Source organism: Trichechus manatus, unplaced genomic scaffold (assembly GCF_000243295.1).
Source record: "Trichechus manatus latirostris isolate Lorelei unplaced genomic scaffold, TriManLat1.0 scaffold00189, whole genome shotgun sequence".
Classification (NCBI taxonomy): domain Eukaryota; kingdom Metazoa; phylum Chordata; class Mammalia; order Sirenia; family Trichechidae; genus Trichechus; species Trichechus manatus.
Genome location: NW_004444125.1, coordinates 3,913,831 through 3,939,156, shown reverse-complemented (window position 1 = coordinate 3,939,156; position 25,326 = coordinate 3,913,831). Strand labels below are relative to the sequence as shown.

The 25,326-nt window shown below is 50.7% G+C and overlaps 1 protein-coding gene across 1 annotated transcript in view; it reads left to right on the top strand.

The window, feature by feature from the left end:
• Positions 1–6,228: 6,228 nt before the first annotated feature.
• HS1BP3 (HCLS1 binding protein 3) overlaps positions 6,229–25,326 on the top strand; it is a 37,424-nt gene continuing 18,326 nt past the window's right edge. Inside the window, exons 1-4 of the mRNA XM_004387592.2 lie at positions 6,229–6,276; positions 10,252–10,417; positions 16,865–17,072; positions 18,942–19,167. Of these exons, the coding sequence (XP_004387649.1) occupies positions 6,245–6,276; positions 10,252–10,417; positions 16,865–17,072; positions 18,942–19,167 (632 nt within the window). The 5' untranslated portion in view covers positions 6,229–6,244. The remainder of the gene's footprint in view (positions 6,277–10,251; positions 10,418–16,864; positions 17,073–18,941; positions 19,168–25,326) is intronic.

The window sequence follows — 25,326 nt, the reverse complement described above, 5'->3', positions numbered from 1 at the left end:
GAAAGCATGGCCCCTGGATTCTTCATCAGCCCAGAAATAAAACAATTTCCGAGGCCAACTCTTCAGACAGGGATTGGACTGGACTGTGGGACATAAAGTGATACTTGTGAGGAGTGTGCCTCTTAGCTCAAGTAGATAGAAGAGACTAAACGGGCAGCTTCTGTCTGGAGGTGAGACGGGAAGGCAGAGAGGGTTAGGAGCTGGTTGAATGGCCCTGGGAAATCAGGGGTAGAAAGGAGGAGTGTGCTGTCGCAGTATGGGGAGAGCAATTAGGGTCACATAACAATGTATGTATAATTTTTTGTATGGGAGACTAACTTGAATGTAAACTTCATTTAAACTACAACAATAAAAAAATAATTAAAATAAATAAATATAGCCACAGAAGGATACACACGAAGAAATGCACAGGTGAGGTCTGGGAGCAGTTTTCGCAGGGAGCTTCATGTTCCCAGAGATGTGCTGGTACTCCCACGTGCATTATCAATCCGGAAGCGCAAAAGGAAGCTCCAAGGTCCAGGGTCCTTTACAGTAGTTTGGGGCCTGGTTGTATATGCACAAGTGCAGCCTTAATACATAGTTAATGATTTCTGAACCTCTGACTATGCATGATTGCATCATGCCCCCCTGCCTTCTTGAAGTGAGTTCACCAGACTTGGTCTTTGGGTTCCCACCTCATTTGCACACTTTTAAGTGCCTGGCTGATTTAGAAAAACAATGGCATCTTGATTGCTCAAGAAATTCCAAGGGTTGTTTTCAGGAAGTGGAGACAAAAGGCCAAGCCCTCTACCGTGCACCCACAGCACCCTCTGCCTGCATCAGTGTCCAAATCTCCACCTCTCTGTGATGGTCTGTGAGCCCCACCAGACAAGCCCTTGTCTCCCCCTGCCTCCTCAAGCACTGGGAGGTGACAGGCCTAGACCTGTGCCCGTGAGTGCTTGCTGATTGACATGCGAGGTGGTGGCATGCTCACTTTTTGGTGCCCAGACCCAGAGCTGGCAGTCCAGCATCACTTAGAAAACAGAGATAAGTCAGCAGATCCCCAGAAGACCCACCCCACAGGAAATGCCTGTGCACAGTGGGCACTGGAGCTCCGATCAGACCCCCTGTTGGCTTGGGGTGTCTCTATCCCACCGCACTGCCCCCAGGCCAGCTATTTCCCATAAGGTGGAGACTGAGGGCTGGAGTGGTTCTCCAGGGCAGTGGGGAAGAGGGGAACATAAGATCCTTTGCAATGTGGTTTGCGTTACCACAGCGTCAGCCATGGAAGGGGCTCCTTGAGTCAGGCAGGAAGCAGAAACTATCAGATTTAGACTCCACATTCCAGGCATTGTATACAATTATCCGCCAGAGCTACATAGGGGCACACGAGGCCCACAGAGGCTGAAAAAGGGATTGATATCAGGCAAGGGGGTCACTCTTTCATCAGAAACCAGTTGTGTTCTTGGCAATCATCAAACCCAAAAAACCCATTGCCGTCAAGTCAATTCCGACTAATAGTGACCCTATAGAAAAGAGTAGAACTGCCCCATAGGGTTTCCAAGGCTGTAACGTTTATGGATGTGAGGATGGCACAGCACTGGCAGTGTTTTGTTCTGTTGTACATGGGGTCACTGTGAGTCGGAAGTGACTCAGCGGCACCTGACAACAACAACAATCTTTATGAAACCAGATCGCCACATCCTTCTCCCCTGGAGCGGCTGGTAGGTTCAAAGCACCAACCTATCCGTAGCTGAGCGCTTAACCACTGTGCCACTAGGGCTCCTTTAGCAAGCATCAGCTGTGTCCAAATCTCCCTGCAGGGCAGACTAGGGAACCCCGGGAGCAGGGATGAGACCCCGACTCCAGGCATTGGTGACAGGCATGGGACCAGCACATGCGACAATGGGGAGTCCCCTTTTTTGCAGCTGATTAGATGTAAGCGCTTCCTTAGACCATCCTCAGCTGTCTTCTCTCCATGCTCTCACCACGGGGCTTCACCCTGCTCTTAACTTCAACAGCCTCCTCTCTACTCATCACTCCCCCATCAGGGTCTCCAGCCTAGGTCTGCCTCCTGAGGTCCAGAGCTATATATGCTGTCACCTCAATGCCCCCAGCCCGCAAACACCACCCGTCCAAAACAGAACTCATCATCCCACCAAAAACGTGCTCTTTCTCCAGGTACCCTGTCAAAGGGAATGGTAGCACAATCCAGCCCCTCACAGGAACCCAACTGCAGTGGCATCTTAACTCCTGCCCACATTCACTCAATTATCGAGTCTTGACCCATTCTGTTTCCTAAATGTCTCTCTGGAGTCCCTGGGTGGTGCAAATGGTTAACATGCTTGGCTCCTAACTGAAAGGTTGAAGGTTCAAGTCCACCAAGAGGCACCTTGGAAGAAAGTCCTGGCAATCTACTTCCAAAAAATCAGCCATTGAAAACTCTATGGAGCACAGCTCTACACTGACACACATTGGGTCACCCTAAGTTGGAATTGACTCAATGGCAAGTGGTTAAGTCTCTCTCCAGCCTGTCTCCTCCTGAGCTGCCATCACCCTGGTTCATGCTACCATCATCTCTTGGATGGATTGCTCTGCAGCTCTGCTCAATTTCTTGCTGTCTTAGTCATCTAGTGCTGCTATAACAGACATATCACAAGTGGATGGCTTTGGCAAAGAGAAATTCATTCTCTCACAGTCTAGGAGGCTAGAAGTCCGAAACCAGGGTGCCAGCTCCAGGGGAAGGCTTTCTCTCTGTTGGCTCTGGGGGAAGGTCCTTGTCCTCAATCTTCCCCTGGTCTAGGAGCTTCTCAGAGCAGAGACCCTGAATTCAAAGGACGTGCTTGCTCCTGGCTCTTCTTTCTTGGTGGTAGGAGGTCCCTCTGTCTCTCTGCTTGCTTCTCTCTTTTATATCTCAAAAGGGATTGACTCAAGATACAACCTAATCTTGTAAATAGAGGCCTGCCTCATTAACATAACTCTCTCTAATCCTGTCTCATTAACATCATAGAGGTAAGATCTACAACATATAGGAAAATCACACCAGATGACAAAATGATGGATAATCACACAATACTGAGAATCATGGCCTGGCCAAGTTGACACACATTTTTGGGGGGCACAATTCAATCCGTAACACTTGCCTTCAGCATGCCGTGCTCCAAACCACTGTCCACAACGTAGCTGGTCAGGTCACTCCCTGCTCACAGCTCTCTGGTGGTTTTGCATTGTCCTCCCGATCAGTACAAAGTCCTCGTCTTGGTGCCCAAGTCTCTCCAGGCCTGGCTCCTGCTTGTCCCTTGCTCTTGTCCTCCCTTCACCCCTTTCTCCTGAATTCTATGCTCTTTCTGATCTCTGGGGCTTTATACATGACATAACTTCTACTCTATTCCATCTGCTCTTATTTCTTCAGATCTTACCTTAGATTTTGGCTCCTTTAGGAAGCTTCTCTGACCCCAACCCCACCCAAGTACAGTAAAACCTCAGAAAGCCAGAACTTGTGTAAAGCGGAACCTGTCAGAGAAGGAAAACGCAAATATTTTCCACTAATATAGAGCGATAGAAAAGTGGTGAGACTGTACCCTGTCAAAGGCAAAAACCTGCAAGACCTAGAAAAATAAGGCAGTCCTGTTGAGTTCCAGCTCTCACAGGTTTCACGTGTATAAGGGCAAAGAAGTTCATGGAAGGCAGTGACTGTGTCTTAGTCACTGTGTACTACTAGCACCAGGACACTGTGTATGTTCAATAAACAGTTGTGCCATGGTGACTATGCAGCCACTGGCACTTCCCAGGGCTGCACCACACCTTGACTTCTAGAATCCTGACGTCTGTAACTGCTTTCTGATCAGACCCTGAACTCCTTTTCTTCTAAAGTGGGGCATGTCAAGTTCAACAACACATGGAATACTGTTTGTTGCCACCAACACTGCTCTGCAGACAGATGACAGGTGGCAGGCAGAGTGGACAGCAGTGACTGCCACCTGTCAAACCACTGCCCTTTCATTCATTCAAGAAAACTTTCATTCATTCAGCCATCCTTTGATTCATTAGTGCTTATTTTGTCTACAGATATGAAATAAACCCCAACAGGTATATGAGTGCACATATTTATTAAAAAGATACATGGGGGAAATTTTTTTTTCATTTTTTAAAAAATTTTGCTGTAGGATTTCTTCACTGAAATGTGATTCAAATCTAGGCAAATAATGCTGTTGGTGGTGATAAAGCCAAGGCCAGTGAGCACCTCCTTTAGGGTGTGTGGCAGACATGACCCTATTGTCATTTGTGGTATCACTAAGCCCCAGCTTCTGTTGGCTCTTTGTCACTGGGGCTCTCCATGGAGAGAGCTACAGAATAGGGACAGGGTTTTGGACCTTTCTCCTGGCTTTGTTTCCAGACTTGGCTTTTCTTTTCCTGCAGGCGACACCTGGGCAGGTAACATGACCTCTCTGTTTCTCATTCCATGGAGAGTTGTGTCTATCATGAGAGGGTTTATTACACCCTGCAGGCCTCTACTCCTAAATCTCCTTCTAGGAAAACAAATCCCTTGACCCCACTGCTCTGGCCCCACCAGCAGCCATCTGAATGCAGGCCAGGGATCAGAGCCTCCTCCGTGGGCTCTGTCCACCCACCCAAGAGAGATTCTTTGAACCGTCCTGAGATCCCCTGCTAGGGAAGAGTGCCTGCTGGATACAGACTGTGAGCAGAGACCCTGGAGGAGAAGGGCAAGAGAAGCCAGAGGCAGCAGGCACATAGGCTGCTGGCAGGGTGGGTGGGGTCTGTCCTGGCATCCTCGAAGCCCAGCACAGGCCCAGAACCAAGTCCAAGCTTAGCAGATGGTTGTTGAATGAGTGATGAAGGATTAAATAAATGAGTGAAAGGTCAGGAGGGACAGAGGTGAGTAATTTCACAATGGGACTAGCAGTAGAAACTGAGCAGAGAGTAGCTGTTTCCTTAGTAGCTGAACCCAGAACAACACAAACACTCTCCCTCATTAAATGCCCATTACATGTCACACCCTGTGCTCAGTGTCTTATTGGTGGTTACAAAGAGCTGGAGAGTTCTGTTCATCAGTGTTCCAGGGGTGGTGCGGGTGGGGTGGGGGCTGGTTCTTGGGGAAAAGGCAGCAAGTAGAAGGCCCACGGCCACTTCCCAGAGGGTGGGGAGCAGCAATGGGAGGGGGCGCCCTTGGTCAGGAAGGTCAGAAATGAGCAGGACAGTATTCCCGAAAGAGGAGTCTGCACACACATAGAGAGGCAGAGAGTTTCAATGTCTGTACGACAGGGAAACTGTGGGGAGAGGGAGACACACACAAATAGTTTTCAGAAGCTTTAGTTAGGGAAGCCCTGTTTGCCTCTTTAAGGGCACCCGTTGTAAGGCCTCCGGAGTCAGGTGCCGTTTCTTTAGATTACACCCACAGAGGGGGTTGCACCTAGCTTGTCTACTGAGTTAGGCATCACTTCATTTGATCCTCCTAACAGATCTAGGGGACTCTCTGGGTGGTTCAGATGGTAACATGCTCCGCTGCTAACCTAAAGGGTGGAGGTTCAAGTTCACCCAGAGGCACCTCGGAAGAAAGGCCTGGTGATGTACTTCCAAAAAACCAGTCATTAAAAACGCTATGGAGCACAGTTCTACTCTGACACACATGAGGTGGTCATGAGTCAGAATCAGCCCCTGGAACAAAACCCAAAAACCTTCCCAGCAGGTAGGAGCTCTGGGCGTCCCTAGGGCCCGTAAGCACTGGCTGCGTTGTTTCCCCAACGCTCTCCCCAAGGCAGGGAGACCAAATAGTTTATAGTCCTAACCGGGGCACTGGTACGAGTGAAATGAGCGTTGTCACTACACTAGGACAACAGGCACAAACCGGGACTTCTGGTCACCTGAAAGGAAGCCTCTCCTCCCCTTTTCTTCCGTGTCTGCCGACCGACCTGTTGGACCAGGACTCCCGGACACCGCGCCGTCCTAGGCTCATGGCGAGAGGACGCAGCTCAGCTTGGACACAACTCAGCGGACGTGCGGGGCCGACTCCGAGGGTCCGGCCCTCTGCTCAAGTTCACAGCCCAGTAACCCGCAGAAGATTCGAAATCCACGGCGCCCTCTGAGACTAGATCACCCGGTGGCCACTAGAGGGCGCGCCAGGGCAGCGGGGAGGCGGTGCGGCCGCCCGGAGGCCGGAGTGGGCCGTGCGCGCTGGGCGGGGACACGGCGACGCTGGCACCGCCCGGTCTCGTGACCGCAAGCCCCGCCTGGAGCCGCTGCCGTCATGCAGTCACCGGCGGTGCTCGTCACCTCCAGGTGAGCCAGACCCCTAGGACCGGGCACAACGCCTGGGCAACTTGGAGACTGGGTGCGTCCGAGTCACGGCCCAATGCGCCCCAGGCGGAGGAGGAGGCGGCGGCGCGGTCGCCTCGAGGGTTTCCGTTCCTGGCCGGGATCTTCCCAGCGCTCTTTGGTGGTTTATCTGGGCTGGGCCTCTCCACCGCCATGTGGGAGAGTTGGGGCGGCATCGAGTGTCCCCGTTTTACAGATGAGCAAACTGAAGTCCCCTAGTGGGTAATGAACTCACCCTAGACCCATTGGAAGATCTTGGGACTGGCTGGCCCCGTGAAGGCAGTCAGAGACGGGGCACTCTTCTCTTCCTGCTGACTTAGCCTCATTTCTTTTTGTCCTGAACATCCTTTCTTTCGTCGCTTAACGTGTGCCAGGCCCAGTGCTAGGCACTGGAGATGGGTTGAAACAGACAAGGCCAGGCCCTGGAGGAAGAGACAGAGTTGAGAGGAGACCTGACCCGTGACTCTTTGCCGTAAAGATCCATTCCGACTCATAGCGACCCTATAGGACTGAGTGGAACTGCCGCATAGGGTTTCCGAGGAGCCGCTGGTGGATTCGAACTGCCAGTCGTGTGGTTAGCAGCGGAGCCCTTACCCACTGAGCCGCCAGGGCTACCGGGGGTGATAAATGCTGGCTGGGCAGTGAGCGCAAGTTGCCATGGGAACACAGTGCAAGGGCACTCACCTGGGCTTCTGGGAGGAAGTGAATAAGGCTTGCCCTGCAAGATGAGTGGGCTTTATCCAGGTGAAGGGGAGAAAGGAGGCGGCTGGAGGAGGGAACTCAGAGAAGTGCAAGTTATAGCAAAGGCCCGGAAGTGTCCTGGGTGGAGGATGTAGTGTGGGTCCACCTTGTTCCAGGCCTGGAAGACTCAGCACAAGATGAATCCTGGAAAGGCTGGGATCACATGGATTTACTGTTTTTTCTTTTTTAATAGCTGTAAAATGACTTCAAGAACTTTCATGTTCTCCATCCATGGTGCCCCTACACAAAAGCTTGTGCCAAGATGCCAGTTTATTACATAAATGAATGCATTACCCAGGTTCTGCAATCGGAACTTCCCTGTAACTTGAGATCTAGAAAAAAATGTCTCTTTAAGTAAACGCGAATGTCAGAACCTGCCTGGCCTCCTCTGGATGATACAGTGAGGTTACAGGTTGTATCTTTCTTGGCAGAAGAGGTTTCCTTAATGCTACATAAGTAGCCTCTTCTTCCTAAGCTGCCATTTCCTCTTGTGCAAAATGGAGGTTTGAAAATGACAGATACGAGCAATACCAGCAGCAAACACCCTTCTCACACCAGTGGAGGTGTGACTTTGGTGCGAGGTGCTTGGGACATGGGTGGCTTCTTTTACTGCCTAACCTGGACACGGTTTGCTAACAGACACAGGGGTGCTGGTGGGGAAGGCCACATGAGCCCATGCTTATTCCTTGTTGGTAGGACCAGCAGGTCCAAGGAGCTCACCTGCAGGATGAGTCCAAATGCCTTTGTCGAGCAGCTAAGTGATACCTTCACAATCAAGCCCCAACTTGTCTTTCCAGCCCAGCTTCCACCAGCTCGTCTCCACTTGTATTCATGCATTCATTCATCCAGCAGGTAGTTACTGAGGGTCTATTCTATGCCAGGTATTGGGTCAAGTTCTAGGATACAGCAGTGATCAAAACAAAGTCCCTCTCATGAAGCTGTAGTGTGGGCAGATGGAAGTAGGTAGATGTGTAACATATCAGGTGATGATACATGCGATGAAGGAAAGGAAACAGTAGGGGCAACAGAGTGATAGGCAGAAGTGAATGCTGTTCCCTGTGGTGTGATCAAGGGATGGCTTTCTGATAGTTTGGCAGTTTAATCGATCCCTGACAATTCCCTGAAGGAGAGAGCCATGAAGATGTCTTGCATCCGAGTGTACCTTGCAGAGGACTGAAGAAGCAAAGGTCCTGAGGCAGGAGTGTGCTTGGGTGTTTGGGGAACAGCAAGGAAGCCAGTGTGGCTGGAGTGGAGTGAGCTAAGAGGTGAGTGTTAGGCGAAGTGGTGAAGACGTGTGGGTTTGGGAGCAGGGGACCCACCGTGGGGGCCTTGTTGGCTGTGGTAAGGTCTTTGGATTTCATTCTGAGCACATTGGGAAGCCATAGGCACATTGGTGGTATGATCTGACTTACATTTTACAAAGATCCTTTGGCTGCTGTGTCAAACAGGGGCGGAAGAAGGAAATGGCTCAGGAGTCTATTGTTGTATCCAGGGTTGCGAGATGGTGGTGGCTTGGACCAGGGTGATGGTGGTAGAGAACTATGGGTTCTCGATATATTTTGAAGATAGGTCTTTCAGGTTTTATTGATGATCATATGTGGGGTATGAGAGAAAGAAGAGTCAAGACTAGCCACAAGGTTTTCGTCCTAAGTTACTGAAAGAGCGAAATTGCAATTTACTGAGATGGGGAGCATATGACAGGTGCGGGCTTGGGGTAAACGCGGGGATCAGGATTTGTGTAAAGTTTAATTTTAAGAAGCTTGTTGGCGTTCAAGTGAAGATGTCAGGTAGGCAGCTGGGAGAATGAGCCTGGCATGAGGGGAGAGTCTGGACTGGTGGATGTGATGTGAAGCCCTTGGAAGGTCTTCGACATTTTCTCAGTGAATGGGGAAGCAGCGCCATCAGCTGAGAGCGAGGAGGGGAGAGCAGGTTTTGGGGGTGTGCTGAGAGAGGTGGTGGAGCAGAGTGGGGATTTAGACTCCACAGCTTGCTACTCAACGGGTGGTCCCCTGGACCATCAGAGAGCAGCATTAGCACCACCTGGGAGCTTGTTAGAGCTGCAGACTCTCCAGCTTACTGAATCCCAACAAACAAGATCCCCAGGGGACTTGTATGCACATTCAAGTTCAAAAAACTTGTCTATGGCAGCAGTGAGCAAACTAATCCCGTGGGCCAGTTCCTGTGCCACTTGTTTTTGCAAATAAAGTTTTATGAGAACACACCCCTGTTTGTTTATGAATTATCTGTGGCCGATTACAGCTACAACTGCAGAGTTGAGTCATGGTGACAGAGCCCCTGTACAGAAAAAGCTTTCCTAGGGATCTAGGGGAGTGGGAGAGTGACTGGACTAGGCTCAGGTGCATCAGAACCACCTAGAGGGCGTGTTACACACCTTGCGGGGCCCACCCCCAGGGCTTCTGATACAGCAGCCTACCTTTGCCTTGTTAGCGAGTTTCCAGGCGGTGCTCGTGCTGCCAGTCCAGGAACCACACTTGGAGAGCCACTGCTCCGGGGCAGTGCAGTGGGGCTGCCAGGCCTGTGCTGCCAGCTGGAAGCTTGTGGCCATGAATTTCAAGTAGGGCCACCAGGCAATGTGGTGTGTGTTAATCCCCAGTTATGTTCAGCTGCCTGGGTAGACGTGCGGAGTAGGCGGAGAGTGGAGTCTCAGGCTTTTCCCAGGCAGTTGTGTACTCGGGGAGAGGTCAGGAACGCTGAGGTCTTACATAGTCATTCTGGCAGTGGAATGTGGAGTCCAAGCTGGTTGAGGCCTGGTGTGACAGGTGAGACGGTGGAAAGGTGGTGGATCTCTGGGTTATAGGTCCTGGGGTGGCCACAGAACTGTTAGAGGTGGGGTGCTCGGGGAGTGAGCTGCGCCGATAGGAGGTGATGGTCAAGGCTGCCCTCCATCAGCTTTACACTCACCAGTTCCACTGCTAAGAGGCCCTCCCCTCCCCTTTTTCATTTCCACCCACTGGAAGTCAGGTTCTACCTGTGCATGCTTTCCATAATGATCCTAACTTAAGCCTTGTTTTTTTCTAATACCCTGCAAGAGGGGCAGGGTGGCCTGGAATGAGGACCACCAGCAAAGCATTCTCATACCCAGTCCCTCTGGGCCAGACTGAGGCCCTGCCTACATTTCCATCGAGAAGCCTGCTGGTATGAACCTGAACTTCCTTTGCCTTCTTTTTCTTTTGGCAGGCGAGTTCAGAATGTCCACACGGGCCTGGACCTTACTGTGCCCCAGCACCAGGAGGTGCGGGGCAAGATGATGTCGGGCCACGTGGAGTACCAGATCCTGGTGGTGACACGGCTGGCTGTATTTAAGTCAGCCAAGCACAGGCCTGAGGATGTCGTCCAGTTCTTGGTGAGCTGGGGGCTCTGGCCAGGGTCCGGGTGGGGAGGTATCTGGGGATTTGCTTAGACACACCTATCCACCGGGGTGTCAGTCAGTAGAATCAGTGAGAGGGCACTCACTAAGGGTCTGTGAGTTCCTGACCCATGTTTGTGTTTGCACACCAGAGTGAATCAGGCCTAGCTGGTTACAGTCCATGGGGAGACAGACTTGTGAAGACAGACACAGATGGTAATGGGAGCACACAGTGGGTTGGGGGGCTATGAGGGAATACAGAAGGGACACCTCATCCACCCTGGGGAAGGGGGTCCCAGAAGACTTCTAGGAAGAGGGCTGAGCTGCATCTTAAAGAGAAGTTAGAGTACATGAGCCATAGCCTCATCTACCCTGAGACCAGAAGGACTAGATGGTGCCCAGCTACCACTACCAACCATTCTGATCAGGACCACAATAGATGGACCCTGACAGAACAGGAGAAAAAATATGGTGCAAAACTCAAATTCTTAAAAAGTCCAGACTTACTGAATCAGTTGAGACTGGAGGACTCCCTGAGACTATCTCCCTAGATACTCTTTAAACCTTGAACCAAAACTATCTCCTGAGATCAGCGAGATAACAGATTGGCACACAAAATAAAGGATATTATCCCCGTGTATGATGCTCCATTAAAAAAAAGAAAATCTACGTGAGACAATGATTAACTCTAAAGCAAAGATGAGAAGATAAGGGGGCAGGGAAACTAGAGTAATGGAAATGGAACAATCAGAGTGCAATTAAGGAGAATGTTGACACACTGTGAAAAATGTAACTAATGTCGCTGAACAATTTGTGTAGAAATTGTCAAATGGTAACCTAATTTGCTGTATAAATTTCACTGAAAACAATAAAAAAAAATATTTTAAAAAAGCAGATGGGAACTAGCAGAAGAAGGGGGAGGAGGGTGTTTTAGGCCAAGGACAAGCCACAGAGGCGAGAAGCAGGGGGTGTGGGGAACTCTGAACAGTTGAGCATCACCCTAGATCAGATGGGAGAAGGTGAGGGTGGATGATGGGCAGGATCCAGGTCATGGAGGGCCGAGCAGGGAGCCTGACTTGTCTTGCAGCTAAAAAGGAGTTGTAAGCCGGAGAGTGACATGGTCACGTTTACATTTCACTGGCTGGGCTGGTGGGGGAGTGGAATTGGATTAGAAGGAGCAGGACTAGGGGTGGGGACCCCATTTAGGAAGCTAGTATGGTAATCTCCAAGGTGAGGGCTTGGCCAGCTGTAGTTGGAATGGAAAGGATGGAGAGGGTTGAGAATATTTACCAGATAACATCTGCATGGGGCAGTGGTGGTTCAGTGGTATAATTCCCGCCTTCCACGCGGGAGACCAGGGTTTGAGTCCCTGCCAATGCACCTCATGTGCAGCCACCACCCATCTGTGAGTGGAGGCTTACGTGTTGCTATGATGTTGAACAGGTTTTAGTGGAAATTCCAGACTAAGGTAGACTAGGAAGAAAGGCCTGGTGATCTACTTCCAAAAAGTCAGCCAGTGAAAACCCTATGGATCACAACAGTCCAATCCTTTTTGTTGTACATGGGTTCACCATGAGTCAGGGCCCAACTTGATGGCTGCTAACACAACATCCACATAATTTGCTGGCTTGTTTCCACCAACTGAAATAAAAAGCACCAGTGGCAGGCAGATCAAAGGGGGACGTGTTGAGTGTGAAGTGTCTGCCCTGTGGAAGGATGTACGAGGCTGGAGCTTGGGGGAGGGGTCAGGCCTTGGATACAGATTTGGAAGTATCTGGGCATGGATGAAGTTGCCCACAAAACTGTGGTGGAGGGCAGAGAGAAGGGCTGAGGAGGGAATTCTGGGGAACTCCAGAAGTTCAGGGACAGTCAAGGAAGAGAACTCTACAAATGAGGCAGAGGGAAGAAAGCTGGGAGACTGCAATCACAGACGCTAAGGGAGGAGAGAGTTTCAAGAAGGGTGAGATCAGATTCATTTATTTGTTGTTTACCCAGAGAGAGTCCTTTTTACAAGACCAAGAGAGGCCACATGGTTACTAGGATAAAGATAAAATGAGCAAGAGTCATGCAGTCAAGAGGTAACAACAGTTGTGACAGGTCATAGCTGCAGGTTTGCATACAGGTTGGTTCTGAATCATTTGGCAGGCAGGACAAAAAGGGAAGCAATGAATTACATAGCTCTTGTCGTAGTCACCTAGTCCTACTATAACAGAAATACCACAAGTGGATGGCTTTAACAAACAGAAGTTTATTCTCTCACACTTTAGGAGGCTAGAAGTTCAAATTCACGGTGTGAGCTCCAGGGGAAGGCTTTCTCTCTCTGTTGGCTCTGGGGGAATGTCCTTGTCATCGGTCGTCCTCCACTGAGGAGCTTCTCAGCAGGGACTCCGGGTCCAAAGGACAGGCTTTTCTCCTGGCTCTTGTTTCTTGGTGGTATGAGGTCCCCCTAACTCTGTCTCCTTGCTTCTCTCTATTATATCTCAAAAGAGATGGATTTAAGATACAACCTAATCTTGTAGATTGAGTCCTGCTTCATTAACATAACTGTCTCTATACCTGCGTCATTAACATCATAGAGGTAGGATTTACAACACAGGAAAATCACATCAGATGACAAAATGGTGGGCAGTCACACAATACTAGGAATCATGGCCTAGTCAAGTTGGGACACATTTTTGGGGGATACAATTCAAACCATAACAGCTCTCATTACCTGTTAAAAGACACACCAAATTCCAAGAGGAGTTTTATATGAATCTTTCATGGGTAGTGTCTAAAATAGTAAAAATATCAACAGTATTTTTCATCTGAGTGTTTCTTACACTGTTTGTGAGAGCCAGGTGTAATGTCTGTCAGGTGATGGTTCTGTGTTTGCACTGCTCCGGGGAGGCTTTGCTCTGCACAGCAGCTTTCAGCTTCCAGGTAATCTGACTTAATGCAGGATGGGGCTCAATGCACCCACATTTTCAGGAAGACAAGCAGCAGAGGAACGTATCTGAGATTGATATCTCTGGTTATGACAGAGATAAAGTGTACTAGGAGCCCTCGAGGAGTGCCCAACCGGCCCCCTCTATCCAGTGCAGAGAGCTAGCACTACACGTGAGGGTGTAAATGGGGCCAGTTTTCACATCTTTACGCATCGTACCATGCCTTGTGATGGGGTAGGGGTGTATGCACAGGAGTGTGCGTGCGTGCGTGCGTGCGGGTGTGTGTGCAGGTGCTTCTCAAACATTTTGAAGTACCTGCAAGAGCCAAGGAGAATTGTCATGTCCTCCCTGTTGGATCTGAGGGTGTAGCCCAAAGTGCCTACCTCAAGCATGAAATCTATTTGACATTTCATGATTTAACTAAAAAATCTAGTAAGCATTTTGCATTCTACTTCTTAAAAAGACATAATGTTTTAATATAAAACCGTGTGTAATTGTTAACCGTGGAGGAAAACCAGCCTTCCAGAAGGGCACTGTATGTGTTTGAGGCTTTGCTGACACCCCACGTGTGCTTGCAGTGAGGCACACACGTTTAGGTAGAGGGACGTGGGGTAGCGGCACTGTATGCTCACCATCCTGCCCAGTGCCAGCACACAGGAGGCACCAGATAAATGCTAGCCCCCGCCCTCTGTGCTCTCTGCCCTGAATGCCTCTTGCTTAACCTCCTGTAGTTGCTAGTGCAGGTAGCTACCTGAGAAAGCACTTACTTTGGAACACTGATGAATGTGGGCTCTGGGTGGGGTGGGGACCCCCAACTTACAGCTCCCTGGAGCCTCACATTGCCAGTGCCCTGGAGACCCGAGGCTTCCAGAACCCCATTCTGGTGGGTCTGTGGGCCAGGGATGCATGGGACAGTCAGGCCAGCAGAGGGCGCCCGACCCCCATAGTGGCCCGCTTTGCCAGGAGCAGGTTTCCTGAATCGTGCTCTGGCTGGAGTCTCTGGTTTCTCAGATCACCTCAGGGGCTGGAGCCTGCGTTACTCAACTACTTTTGTGAAAGAATCCTCTTGCCTTTTTTTTCTTGAGGTCTGTTGTCAGGAAAGCTCTGGAGCCAGGCTCTTGTGCCTGGTGTTGACTACTGTGGGCAGCAGCTCCTTTCCCCCAACAACTCCCCATTCAGGTGGCTCTGAAGCCCCTCACCCCAGCCACCTCCCAGCATCTGGCACCCTCGCAGCTGGGGTTCTGGGTGATCATCTTGGTTAGTCAAGAGCGCGGGCTTCAGACACCCTGTGCAGAGGAGATGCTGGGTTCCCGAGTGTGAATACATCAGATCCCCTGTGGTCAGTTAGCCACACAGCAGCTTTTATAGCGGTGGCTGAGGGCACAGCCTGTCCGGGGAGCATCAGTGTGAACAGTCATGTGCTTACCCTCAGTGGCCTCGCTGGGGAGTTGGGAGACAGGCACAGTACATGGGGAGAACACAAAGGGGCTCGGGGTGAGGGTGGATGTGGGGCTGGTGGTGGAGGGTGTGGGTGACTGTCCTCTGAGCACCCATGTTAGGCTGCACAGACCTCAGTGCTGACACAGCCCACCATCCTGGGACTTCTCACCCTCTCTGGTCTCCCCTCCGAGACTGGGAGTCTTTAGGGGCAGAGACTATGTCGGGGTGCCACCATACAGAGTAAATGCACAACAAAAGCTTGTTAAGTGAATGAGCAAACCCTGTGCTGCCTTGGGCATGCTGGGGAGAGGCAGAAGAGGAAGTGAGGTCAGCCAGCACCCAAGACCACCCTCTAACAGCCAGCAGGAGCCCTGACCCGATTCACCACGTACAGAGGCATGTACCTGATTTACCATGTCCCAGTGTACAGAGGAATCGCCTAATCGCCCTGGTTGATTACAGGGCGGAGAGACCAGCTTTGGCAATATCTGGCTCTTCACCATCTAACCACTTGTAAGGACTAGCCCAACCAGAGGCTGCGTTAGTTCATGGGAGAATGAGCAAGGGATCTGTGCTGAGAACAGGTGACTCATGGTGTTGCGGGAAGATGACCTCATAGCCTGCCAGACTGTGCAATCACCCAGCTAATGCGCTGTAAATCTGCAATGGAGGCGGCAGCGGTGGTCGCCTGCAGGCCAGGCCTGGCCAGAGTCCCTGTATCAAATGTCTTTACCTAGCCCTGTCACAGTGCCTGGAATCTCACCGTTATTGCATCTTTCCTTTGGACTACTAAAACTCTTGTAATTGAGTCTGCCATTGACTAGAAGGGCTAAGGAATGGAGCCTGAGGCAGGGAGATGGCAGAGGATAAGGAGGCAGGCATAACCAAGAGAGCCTGCTCCTTCACCCGGCCCCTCCTGTGGCAGGCTAGTCCTTGGGGAGGACTCTCCAAATAGGCTGGCCCTCTTGGGGTCTCTGGGTGGAGCAAACGTTTCGTGCTTGGCTCCTAATCTAAGGGTTGGCAGTTTGAACCCACCCCGCAGCACTGTGGAAGAAAGGCCTGGCAATCTGCGTCCATGAAGATTAAAAACAAAAACAAGTTGCCATGAAGTCAATTCTGACTCATGGCAACCCCATGTGTTTCAGAGTAGAACTGCATTCTGTACAATTTGGAAACCCAATGGAGCAGTTCTCCTCTGTCTTATAGGGTCGCTGTGAGTCGGAATTAACTTGACAGCGGTGGGTTTTTTTTTTTTTTAAATGCTCTTTTGGAAGTAGATCATCAGGCATTTCTTCTGAGGCACCCCTGGGTGGATTTGAACCACCAACCTTTCAGTTAGTGGTGAAGCACTTAACTGTTTGCATCACCCAGGGACTCCCTATAAAGATTACAGCCAAGAAAACCGTACGGAGCCAGGGCTTTGAACTGGTTCATTCCGATTTGACTCCCTGTTGAGAATTTGCATTTCCACTCCAGATACACTGAATCAGAATCAGCATTTTAACAAGATACCCAGGTGATTCTTTCCCCACAAGAATCACGTGGGGAAATCACTTGGGGAGCTTGTTAAAATTCTTATGTATACACAAGAATTACCTGGGGAGTCCTGTCAAAATTCTTATGCATTCTTAAGAATCACCTGGGGATCTTGTTAAACTGTAGATTCTAGAAGGACTGGAATGGCTCAAGGGAAAATCGACATGGGTTGAAATCAACACAAGATGTGCCTCTGCCTGGTGCCACCCCCAACCCTCCCTGAGGGGGCACAGGCTGCATATGAGGTATACATAAGAATCACCTGGGGATCTTGTTAAACTGTAGATTCTGATTCAGTGTATCTAGGGTGGAAATGCAAATTCTCAGCAGGGGGTCACACCGGTTCCACCAGAATGAACCAGTTTGAAGCCCTGTATGGAGCAGTTCTACTCTGTAGCACGTAGGGTTGCCATGAGTCAGAATCGACTCGACAGCAGTGGGTTGGGTTTTTTTGTCGGCTTGGGACCTCTGGTTGGGTTGAGAGAGGAGCACTCTCCCTTTTACTCTTCACTCAGGAATTCACCTGCCCCTCTCATTCCAGGTCTCCAAAAAATACAGTGAGATTGAGGAGTTTTACCAGAAACTATGCAGTCATTACTCCAAGGCCAGCCTCCCCCCACTGCCCAGGAAGGTCCTGTTTGTTGGGGAGTCTGACATCCACGAGAGGAGAGCCATGTTCGATGAGATTCTGCGCTGCATCTCCAAGGATGCCGAGTTGGCAGGCAGCCCAGAGCTGCTAGAATTCTTAGGTACCCACCACTCTGTCGCAAGTCCTCGTGGTTTCCCCTGGCACGGAGCCAGGCCTTGCTGCCCTGGCTAGTGGTAGAGAGTCCGTGGCTGCCCTCTGCAGCCCAGAAGCTTCAGGCCAGGCTGCTGAGACATCCTTGGGCTGGGGTGGTGGGCAGAGGAAATTTGGGCCCTTGAGGAACTGACAGACTAGGTGCCAGATGAGGCTCTCACAGAGGTGTTCTTCCTTGTCTGACCCCAGCCACGCCCCTCCTGGCCAGCCCTGTCCCTCAGAGCTCCCCTCCCTGCCTCTCCCTCATCCCCCGACCAAGACAGTATTCACAGAAAGCTGTGCACTCACAGCCAGGCTGGTGACCTGGCCCCTGGGGACACCTCATACTCAGCCTGTGCCTTCTCGGGGAGGGTTAGGGGTGGCTCCTGGCAGAAGTGCAGCCTGTATTGATTCAGCCCACCCTGCTTTTCCCAGTAACGGAGGACCTTGAGCCCTTCCAGTGTGTGTCCCAGCCCCCTCCCTTCACTTTTTAGCTTTCTTGTCTGCAAAATGGGGAAAATATTAGCACTTGCCTGACAGGGATGATTGTGACAAGTAAATGAGCTAAGAAACATAAAGCCCTTAGAACAGAGCCTGCGGCATAATGAATGCTGAATTTCACCACCCCCGATTGCTGTCGCATTGACCCCGACTCATGGTGACCCACGTGTGTCAGAGGAGAACTGTGCTGCATAGAATTTTAAATGGCTGATTTTTCAGAAGTAGATCACCAGGCCTTTCTGCCAAGGTGCCTCTGGATGGACTCAAACCTTCAGCCTTTCAGTTAGCAGCCACCCGTGTTAACTGTTTGACGCTGCCCAGGGACTCCTAAGGGTGATTTTTAAAAAGTGAATGCTTTCAAAGATACAGTAAACACTGTGAGAGCTGGAACCTATGTAAGGAGGAGACCTGTCAGAGAAGGAAAACTCAAATATTTTTTCCACTAAAACAAGTGATAGAAAAGTGGTAAGACTGCACCCTGTCAAAGGCAGAAAACTCACGAGACCCGGAAAAACAAGGCAGGGCCGGCGAGTTCCAGCTCTCACAGGTTTCAGTGTATATTACTCAGTAACTGTTTGGACATAGGCGAACACGTAGTCCAAACCTGCGCTTCTCAACCTATGCCCCAGGAAGGACTGGTTTTTCATCTCAGCCTGTCACAGTCGATACTTTAGTAAATACAGCATCACACAGGTGCTTGTTGTGACGATGGCTGTGAGTGAGTGCCTGTCTCCCTTCTGTACTTACCTCACTGTGGACACCACCTGTAGGCCACGCTTTGAGAAATGCCGATCTAAGCCAGTTTGTAATGGAACGGTCATCGTTCCTTCTGGAACCTTCCACATGCTCACTCTGCGCCCTCGTCGGGCCCATAGTCCAATTGCGCAGACCCTTGGAGTGGATCTCCATTCATGGTTGGATTGGCAGAGCTCCTTGACATACCCTACGACTGTGTAAAATGTTTCTGGAAGTGTCGGTTCTATGTGAATCGCCCTATACACGGTCTGGTTTGTCTCCCTATCAGCCAAGTGGAGGTAGGGTCTGCCACCCCTGCCTCACAGACAGGCTCCGAGCCTCAGCCATTCAGGAACGATTGCCTTCATCTTACTGTGAACTCCCTTGTGGAACCTCTCTGCTCTCGGCCTCTGTGGTGCCCATCAACCCTTCAGGGTCTGCACCCCAGGAATCGTTGTCACCTCCCACGCACACGACCCACCGTGCTGGCTCGTGACCAGGCTTGGTCCCAGGATGCTGCCTCACCCCAGACACCCTCACACCAGAGCACCTCCCTCCCCACTGGGTGATCGTCAACTCTCCTCTCTTCCGTCGTCTTCCACAGGCACCAGGTCCCCAGGGGCGGTGGATCTCGCCAGCAGAGACGTCTCCATCCTGGATGCAGACAGCCAGGCAGGGGATGATGGGGAGGCTTTCGATTTCTTCGGGCAGCAGGATGGAGTGGCGGGAGAGAGTCTGCTGATCCTGGGCCTGAAGGGCAAGGATGCCGGGAACCCCTTGGAGGAGGAGGAGGAAGAGGAGGTGGCATTGGACCCTCTGGGAATCATGCGGTAGGTCTCCCCTGCAGAGAGAGCATCTTTCTCCCTGTTCCAGGCTTTCTGGAGAGGGCTCCTCCTTCCCTCCCGGGCATTGAGAAAGCACCTATGCCCCTGCTCAGTGCCCACAGGGTCTGGGCAATCAGGCCTTGGCCTGCATGTTTAGGAGGAGTGTCTCAGCTCAGCCTCCACTTCGCCTGTGTCTTTGCCTGCCCCTCCCTGGTCATAGGGCATCCCCGCTGGCTTTGCAGAGGCCTGTCAGCTGCCCCCCCATGACAGCAGCCCTTGCTGTCGGGACCCATCAGGCAGGCAGCAGGAGGCCTGGGTTCTCCATCCGTCTCTTCCTAACAGCTGTGTGACTTGAGCTGTCTGGGTCTTGTTTCACTGTCTGTAAAATAAAACCAAACCAGTTGCCATGGCGTCGATCCCATGCTTGGCGGCCCTGTGTCTGTCAGGGTAGAACTGAGTTTTATAGGGTTTTCAGTGTCTGTGATCTTTCAGAAGTAGATCACCAGGCTTTTCTTATTAGGCACCTCAGTAAAACACTCCAACCTCCAAACTTTTGGTTAGTAACTAAGCACTTAACCATTTGTCCTATCCAGGACATCCTCACTATCTGCAAAATGGGGATTTTATCTTGGCCCTGCCTCCCTGTAGGACAGTAGCTAGGCTCCTGTGACCCATGAGGCGTCATCTGCGTGTACTGCGGGAAGGCAGAGGGAGCCCTGGGTGCCCTGGCCCGTGGACTACATCCGTTCATGCACACACGCTGACCAGAGAAGATGAGGTGGGCCAGCTGTGATCTTGGTGGTCCCTCTGTTGCTTTTCCATTTCTGGCCCTCTGACTCCCTCCAGCCAATCAGTGGGCTGCTCCTGAGTCCCCACTGTGTGATCACCCCTGTACTGGCTGTGAGGAGGGGCGCAGGCCAGATGAAGGAGCCAGCGAGCCGCACATCTGCCACCTCAGCCCCCACAGTGGGCACAGCTGAGACATGGCCAGACCCTCCCACCCAGAAGAAGCTAACTTCCTTGGGGGAAGCCAGGGCACTCAGCCACTCCCAGGGCCCTCATCTTTTTTCTTGGTCCAAACTTGTAAGAAACAAGGTGAGAACTAGTGTGTCTCGAGCACTATGTGCTGGCCATTGTACTTGGCACCTCACATACTGTATCTCACCAATGTCTTACAAGTAGCTGTTGTTATCCCATTTTACAGATTGGAGAAACCATGGCTTGTGGAGGGCAGGTACCTCCCAGAGGTCAGACAACTGGTAAACACAGGCTCTGGGGATGGAGCCGAGTTTATGATCATGCCCTGTGGAGCCAGGCTGTGTGGGCACGAATTGTGGCTCTGCCTTTTACTAGCCTGTGTCCCTGCAGCATACATCTCTCATTAGTTTTCTTCAACAAAAATAGGGTAACGATAGTACCTGCTTCTCAGGGGTCTCGTGAGGACTAAATGGATTAATGTATATAAGCCATATTGTCAGCACTCTGTAAATGTTAGCAATTAGCTGTGATTAGAGCCACGCTCCTACCCCACTGCCTCTATAGGACCAGACCCTAGACCAGAGATGTCCTCCTCACTGTCATCATTAGTGCCCTTAGAGAGTTAGTGAAATCTTAAGTCAGCAGGTGAGTGGGGCCTCTCATAGGGCCTGTTACAGAAAGGAATTGGAGCCAGTTAGGAGTCACGCAGTGGGCACATTGAGCTGAAGTCAGCATGAAAAATATGATCCTGAGGCTTTAAGAAGCACTGGGGCACTCTCCTGGTGGCATGTGTGAGAGGGTGGGAAAGTGGGTGCATACAGTGGAGAGTGGGGTGTGGGAGTGGGCCGGCTGACTGGGAGATAAGGTGAAGGGGTGAGGCTTCACTTTACAGTCAGGCCCTCAGGGCACCTGAGCATCTCGACTAGGAAGTCGGCAGGGGCCAGAGCAGGAGGGTCTGCAGATCCTTGGCGTGTGGCGTGCCCCAGATGCAGGCCCTCCCAGCCCTGCACGCCCGGGCCTTGTCCTGGACAGGGTCAGTGGCCCTGTGGAGGGGCAGCCAGGATGGCGGGGTCATGTGGGGAGACGGCCTGCCCGGAGCGGCCAGGAGAAGCTTATAATAGCCATCCCTTATCAGCCTTGCCCAACCCTGCAGGCCCTTCTCGGGCTTTGTTTTGGTAAGGATAAGGCTTTGTTTGAACTCACGTTCTCTGTTGTTCTGAGTAACCACATGTAATGCCCAACTGAGACAGGCTGGTGGTTTGCGCCAGTCTTTGGCTGAAGGACGTGCTCAGCATAGTGGCTCCTTTTTTGGGTAGGAAAATGCTCTTTGGGGTTGGCAAGTGCTGCCTTGAATTTCCTACTTACTCCAGTAGCAGATGGTCAGGGGCATGTCAGCCGGCCAGGGACCACCTGCCTCCCAGCTCTCCCTGTCCCCAGCTCTGCCCCCCAGGGACGTTTTCTTGAATCCCATACTGGGTAAGCGTAGCACCTAGAGAGGAACACCAGAGGCTGAGGACTCGCCCCTCCCAATGTTTCTTTTAATGAGCAGTATGAAATACAGACACCTTTTACCGCTGTCACCTCCGTCTGTAATAACAGCTAACCTTTTCTGAGAGCTTGTTAAATGCCAGGACCTGGGTTAGCATTTGCTTACGTCATCTCATTTTATCTTTTAAGACAATATTTCTGAAACTTTTTTGTTACGACCCACAGTAAAAATTACATTGTATATTATGACCCAGTACACACGTATGTATGTACACACACGTAGATAATATACATGGTTGTTAGATGCCATCGAATCAGATAGATATATATATATATACACATACACATATATATGCACGTGTATACGTGTGTGTGTGTGTGTGTGTGTGTGTATATATATAGAGAGAGAGAGAGAGGGAAACCCTGGTGGCTTAGTGGTTAAGAGCTACGTCTGCTAAGCAAAAGTTCGGCAGTTCGAATCCAGCAGGCGCTCCTTGGAAACCATATGGGGCAGTTCTGCTCTGTCCTATAGGGTCAGTATGAGTCGGAATCGACTCGACGGCAACGGGTTTGGTTTGGTTTATGTATATGGAGAGAGAGATGTATGTATATATATACATAGAGAGAGAGAGATGTAAACTGAAACAAAAGCTTCGAGAACTCATACTGAGCCTTACTAAGTGTGTTGTATTCTTGATATTTTCCATTCTGTTTCATTATTTTTTGAACTGCATTCACAATCCATTATGGGTCCAGTTGGAAATGGTGCTCTAGGTGGCTGATGGCAATCAACCTTATTTTGTGTGTGAGGAAACTGAGGTTTGGGACGTTGAGTAAATGCTTGTAGCCAGCAGATGGCAGAGCCAAGACTGGACCCCACCTCTGTGCTGCTGGCCCACATTCCCATCTCTTAGCAGCTTGGGAGGTGGGCAGGGACTAGGATTACTCCCCTTTCACAGATGGGAACATCGAGGACAGCATTGAGCAGGGACTTGGCCAGAGCCTTGTGTGTGGCAAAGCTGTGCCTTGAAGTGGGGCTCCCCTCAGCCTCTCCGGGGACATCCAGGTGGGTTTGTTGACCCTCTTGCTTTAGGTTTCTTGCAGTCCTACCCAGCTGCCCTTTGGTAGAGAACATTCTGTTCTTTCCAAGTGGCTTGTGTTTCTTAGGCATATTTCTTCATCTCCTGCCCTCTGTTCCTCTGCAGATGAAGCAGCCCTGTCTCCCAGCTCTGCACCCCCGCCTCCCGCCAAGACTAGGCCTGGCCCTGGGCCTTTCTGGAGCAGCCACTGTTTCTGGGTGGGCAGGACTTGGCCTTTCCCTGCCGTGGCCACAGCGGGGTGCTGTTGCTCTGCTGTGGGGCTGCGTGGCCGGGTGGGAGTCGCCAGCACAAAGCCGGAGCACGCTGGCCTGGCTTTTCTTTGTCTTTTAAACAAGGTTTTGATTACTGAGAAGACAACATTGCTGCATCATTAGAGAACACTTAAAGATAGAAAAAGCCCTCACTGGGTCCAGCCCCATACTGTGCTCCCCTTATTTACTAGGGTTTTTGTCTGTCCCTGCCCAGCACGTGCCACAAAATTGCAGGCATAGTGTACATGCCTTTTCATATCCTGCTTTTTCACTCAATGTTCTGTCCTGATCGCTTTTCCACATTGCACATAGTTTTCATATTTAACTTCCTATTTTAGAGACTTCATGGTTCTGAGAAAAATGAAGTTTTGCCGTAATAGTCCTGTCTTCTGCTGGAAATATTCTGCTCGACACATGTTCAATTATATGTCAAATACTATGTGATTCACCAAAAAAAAAAAAAAAAACCCCGTTGCCGTCGAGTCAATTCTGACTCATAGGGTTTCCAAGGAACAGCTGGTGGAGTCCAACTGCCAACCTTTTGGTTAGCAGCTGAGCGCTTAACCCCTGCGTCAATATATGGTTATTACAGAAAAATTAAAAATGAGGTAAAAGTCCTTCCCCTAAGGAAATACACACTTTTGGATATTCGTGTTTTATTACCAAAATGGCATCATGATATATGTGTGCCATTCCCTGATTTGCTTTTTTCAGTTTATATACCGGATCTTTCCAAATCAATAAATATACTTCTACATTCTTATTCTGTGCTTTTCCATCAGGCTGATGTGCTGTAATTGGCATAGCCAGACCCCTGCTTGTGGGCATTGTAGTGTTTCTGTAGGGTGATGCTATTCTAGCTGATAACTTGAAAGACTTTTTCACATACAGAGCTTTTATTTTGTTGAGCTTTTTCCCCAGATACACGACCCAGGGTCAGGTCCCCAGAGCTTCTGGTGGGAGCTCTGGTTGGGCCACTCAGGTAGAGGGTTCCTTTGGGACAGAACACCCCTTTGTCAGAGGGCCCCTCTGCTCTTCTAAACTCTGCCCCTCACAAGCCCCGGCTCCATCACACCCTTCCCCCTGCCAGTTTTCCTGGTACACAGGGAGCCTCTCCCTCCAGGTCCCTGTCTGCCATGGGAAGACAGGCTGTTTCCTGAGTATGAACTGCCTTACTGTAAGCCTGGGCTTCCCAGACTCTTCACTCAGGGTCCTCAAGGGCAGGGGGGGGCGGGCAAACACCCAGGGTCTGGTGCCAAGGCCTGAAGTGGAGAAGCCAGATGTTTCTTTGGAATGCTGTGTTTTATCGTAATCAGTTGTGTAAATTTTGCTTTATCTTCCATAAAATAACTATATGTGTTTTAGTATAAAAATAATATTCCCAGTATTTGGGTAAAATCAACACTCTGAGATGATTCTGTGGCTTTGAGTGCCCCTGGCACACTGCCAAGTGCCCCAGGGTTTGCTAACTCAAGATTTAGAAATACAACCCCCCAAGGGGAACCACGAGGGGAGCCCTGTGGGAATGTCTTGCCCTCAGCCCCACCTCCTGAGGTGCCCCTTGAGCTCCTTCTCCTTGGGCCTTTCTCCCTAAATATCATTGCCATCTCTCATGGGCTTCCAAACCAAAACCAAACCCATTGCTTTGAATTGATTCTGACTCATAGCGACCCTGTAGGACAGAGTAGAACTGTCCCATAGCATTTCTAAGGCTGTAAATCTTTACGGGAGCAGACTGCCACACCCTTCTCCTGTGGAGCAGCTGGTGGATTCAAACCGCGGACCTTTCGTTTAGCACCTAAGCGCTTACGCACTGCGCCACCAGGGCTCCTTCTCATGGACGTAGGCCTCTTTAATGTTCTAGCATGAGCCTAGGCATGCAGACCTTCGCTGAATGCCCAGGACAGCGTTACCCTGGAGCTTGTTAAGAATGCACATTCTAAGGACCCACACCAGACCTGGGTGGAGCCCAGGAATCTATTTTAACAAGCTCGCTTGGGATTTGGATGCAAGCTCAAGTTTGAGAAGCTCCAGAAGCCAAACTTGATTAAGTCTTGAGGATGGTGGAAGGAAATAAACCCAGAGAGTAGTAGGCTAGTAAGCCACCCCAGCTCTGCCCACCCATGGGGGATTTCTAGGAAAGAGGATGTGCTCAGGAAGGCTCTTTTCTTTTCTTCTATGCTCCCCCACCTTTCTCTCCTCGTATCTGGGGTTTCCCTCTTCTCTCTGCCTTCTGGAGGAGTTCCCCGGTGTGGATCTTGAGGGCAGTTCTTATTTATCGCTGATGGGGCTGTGACCAGGGCTGGCTGGGCTGGACTCATGCCTGTACCTCCCGGCACCTAGCCCTG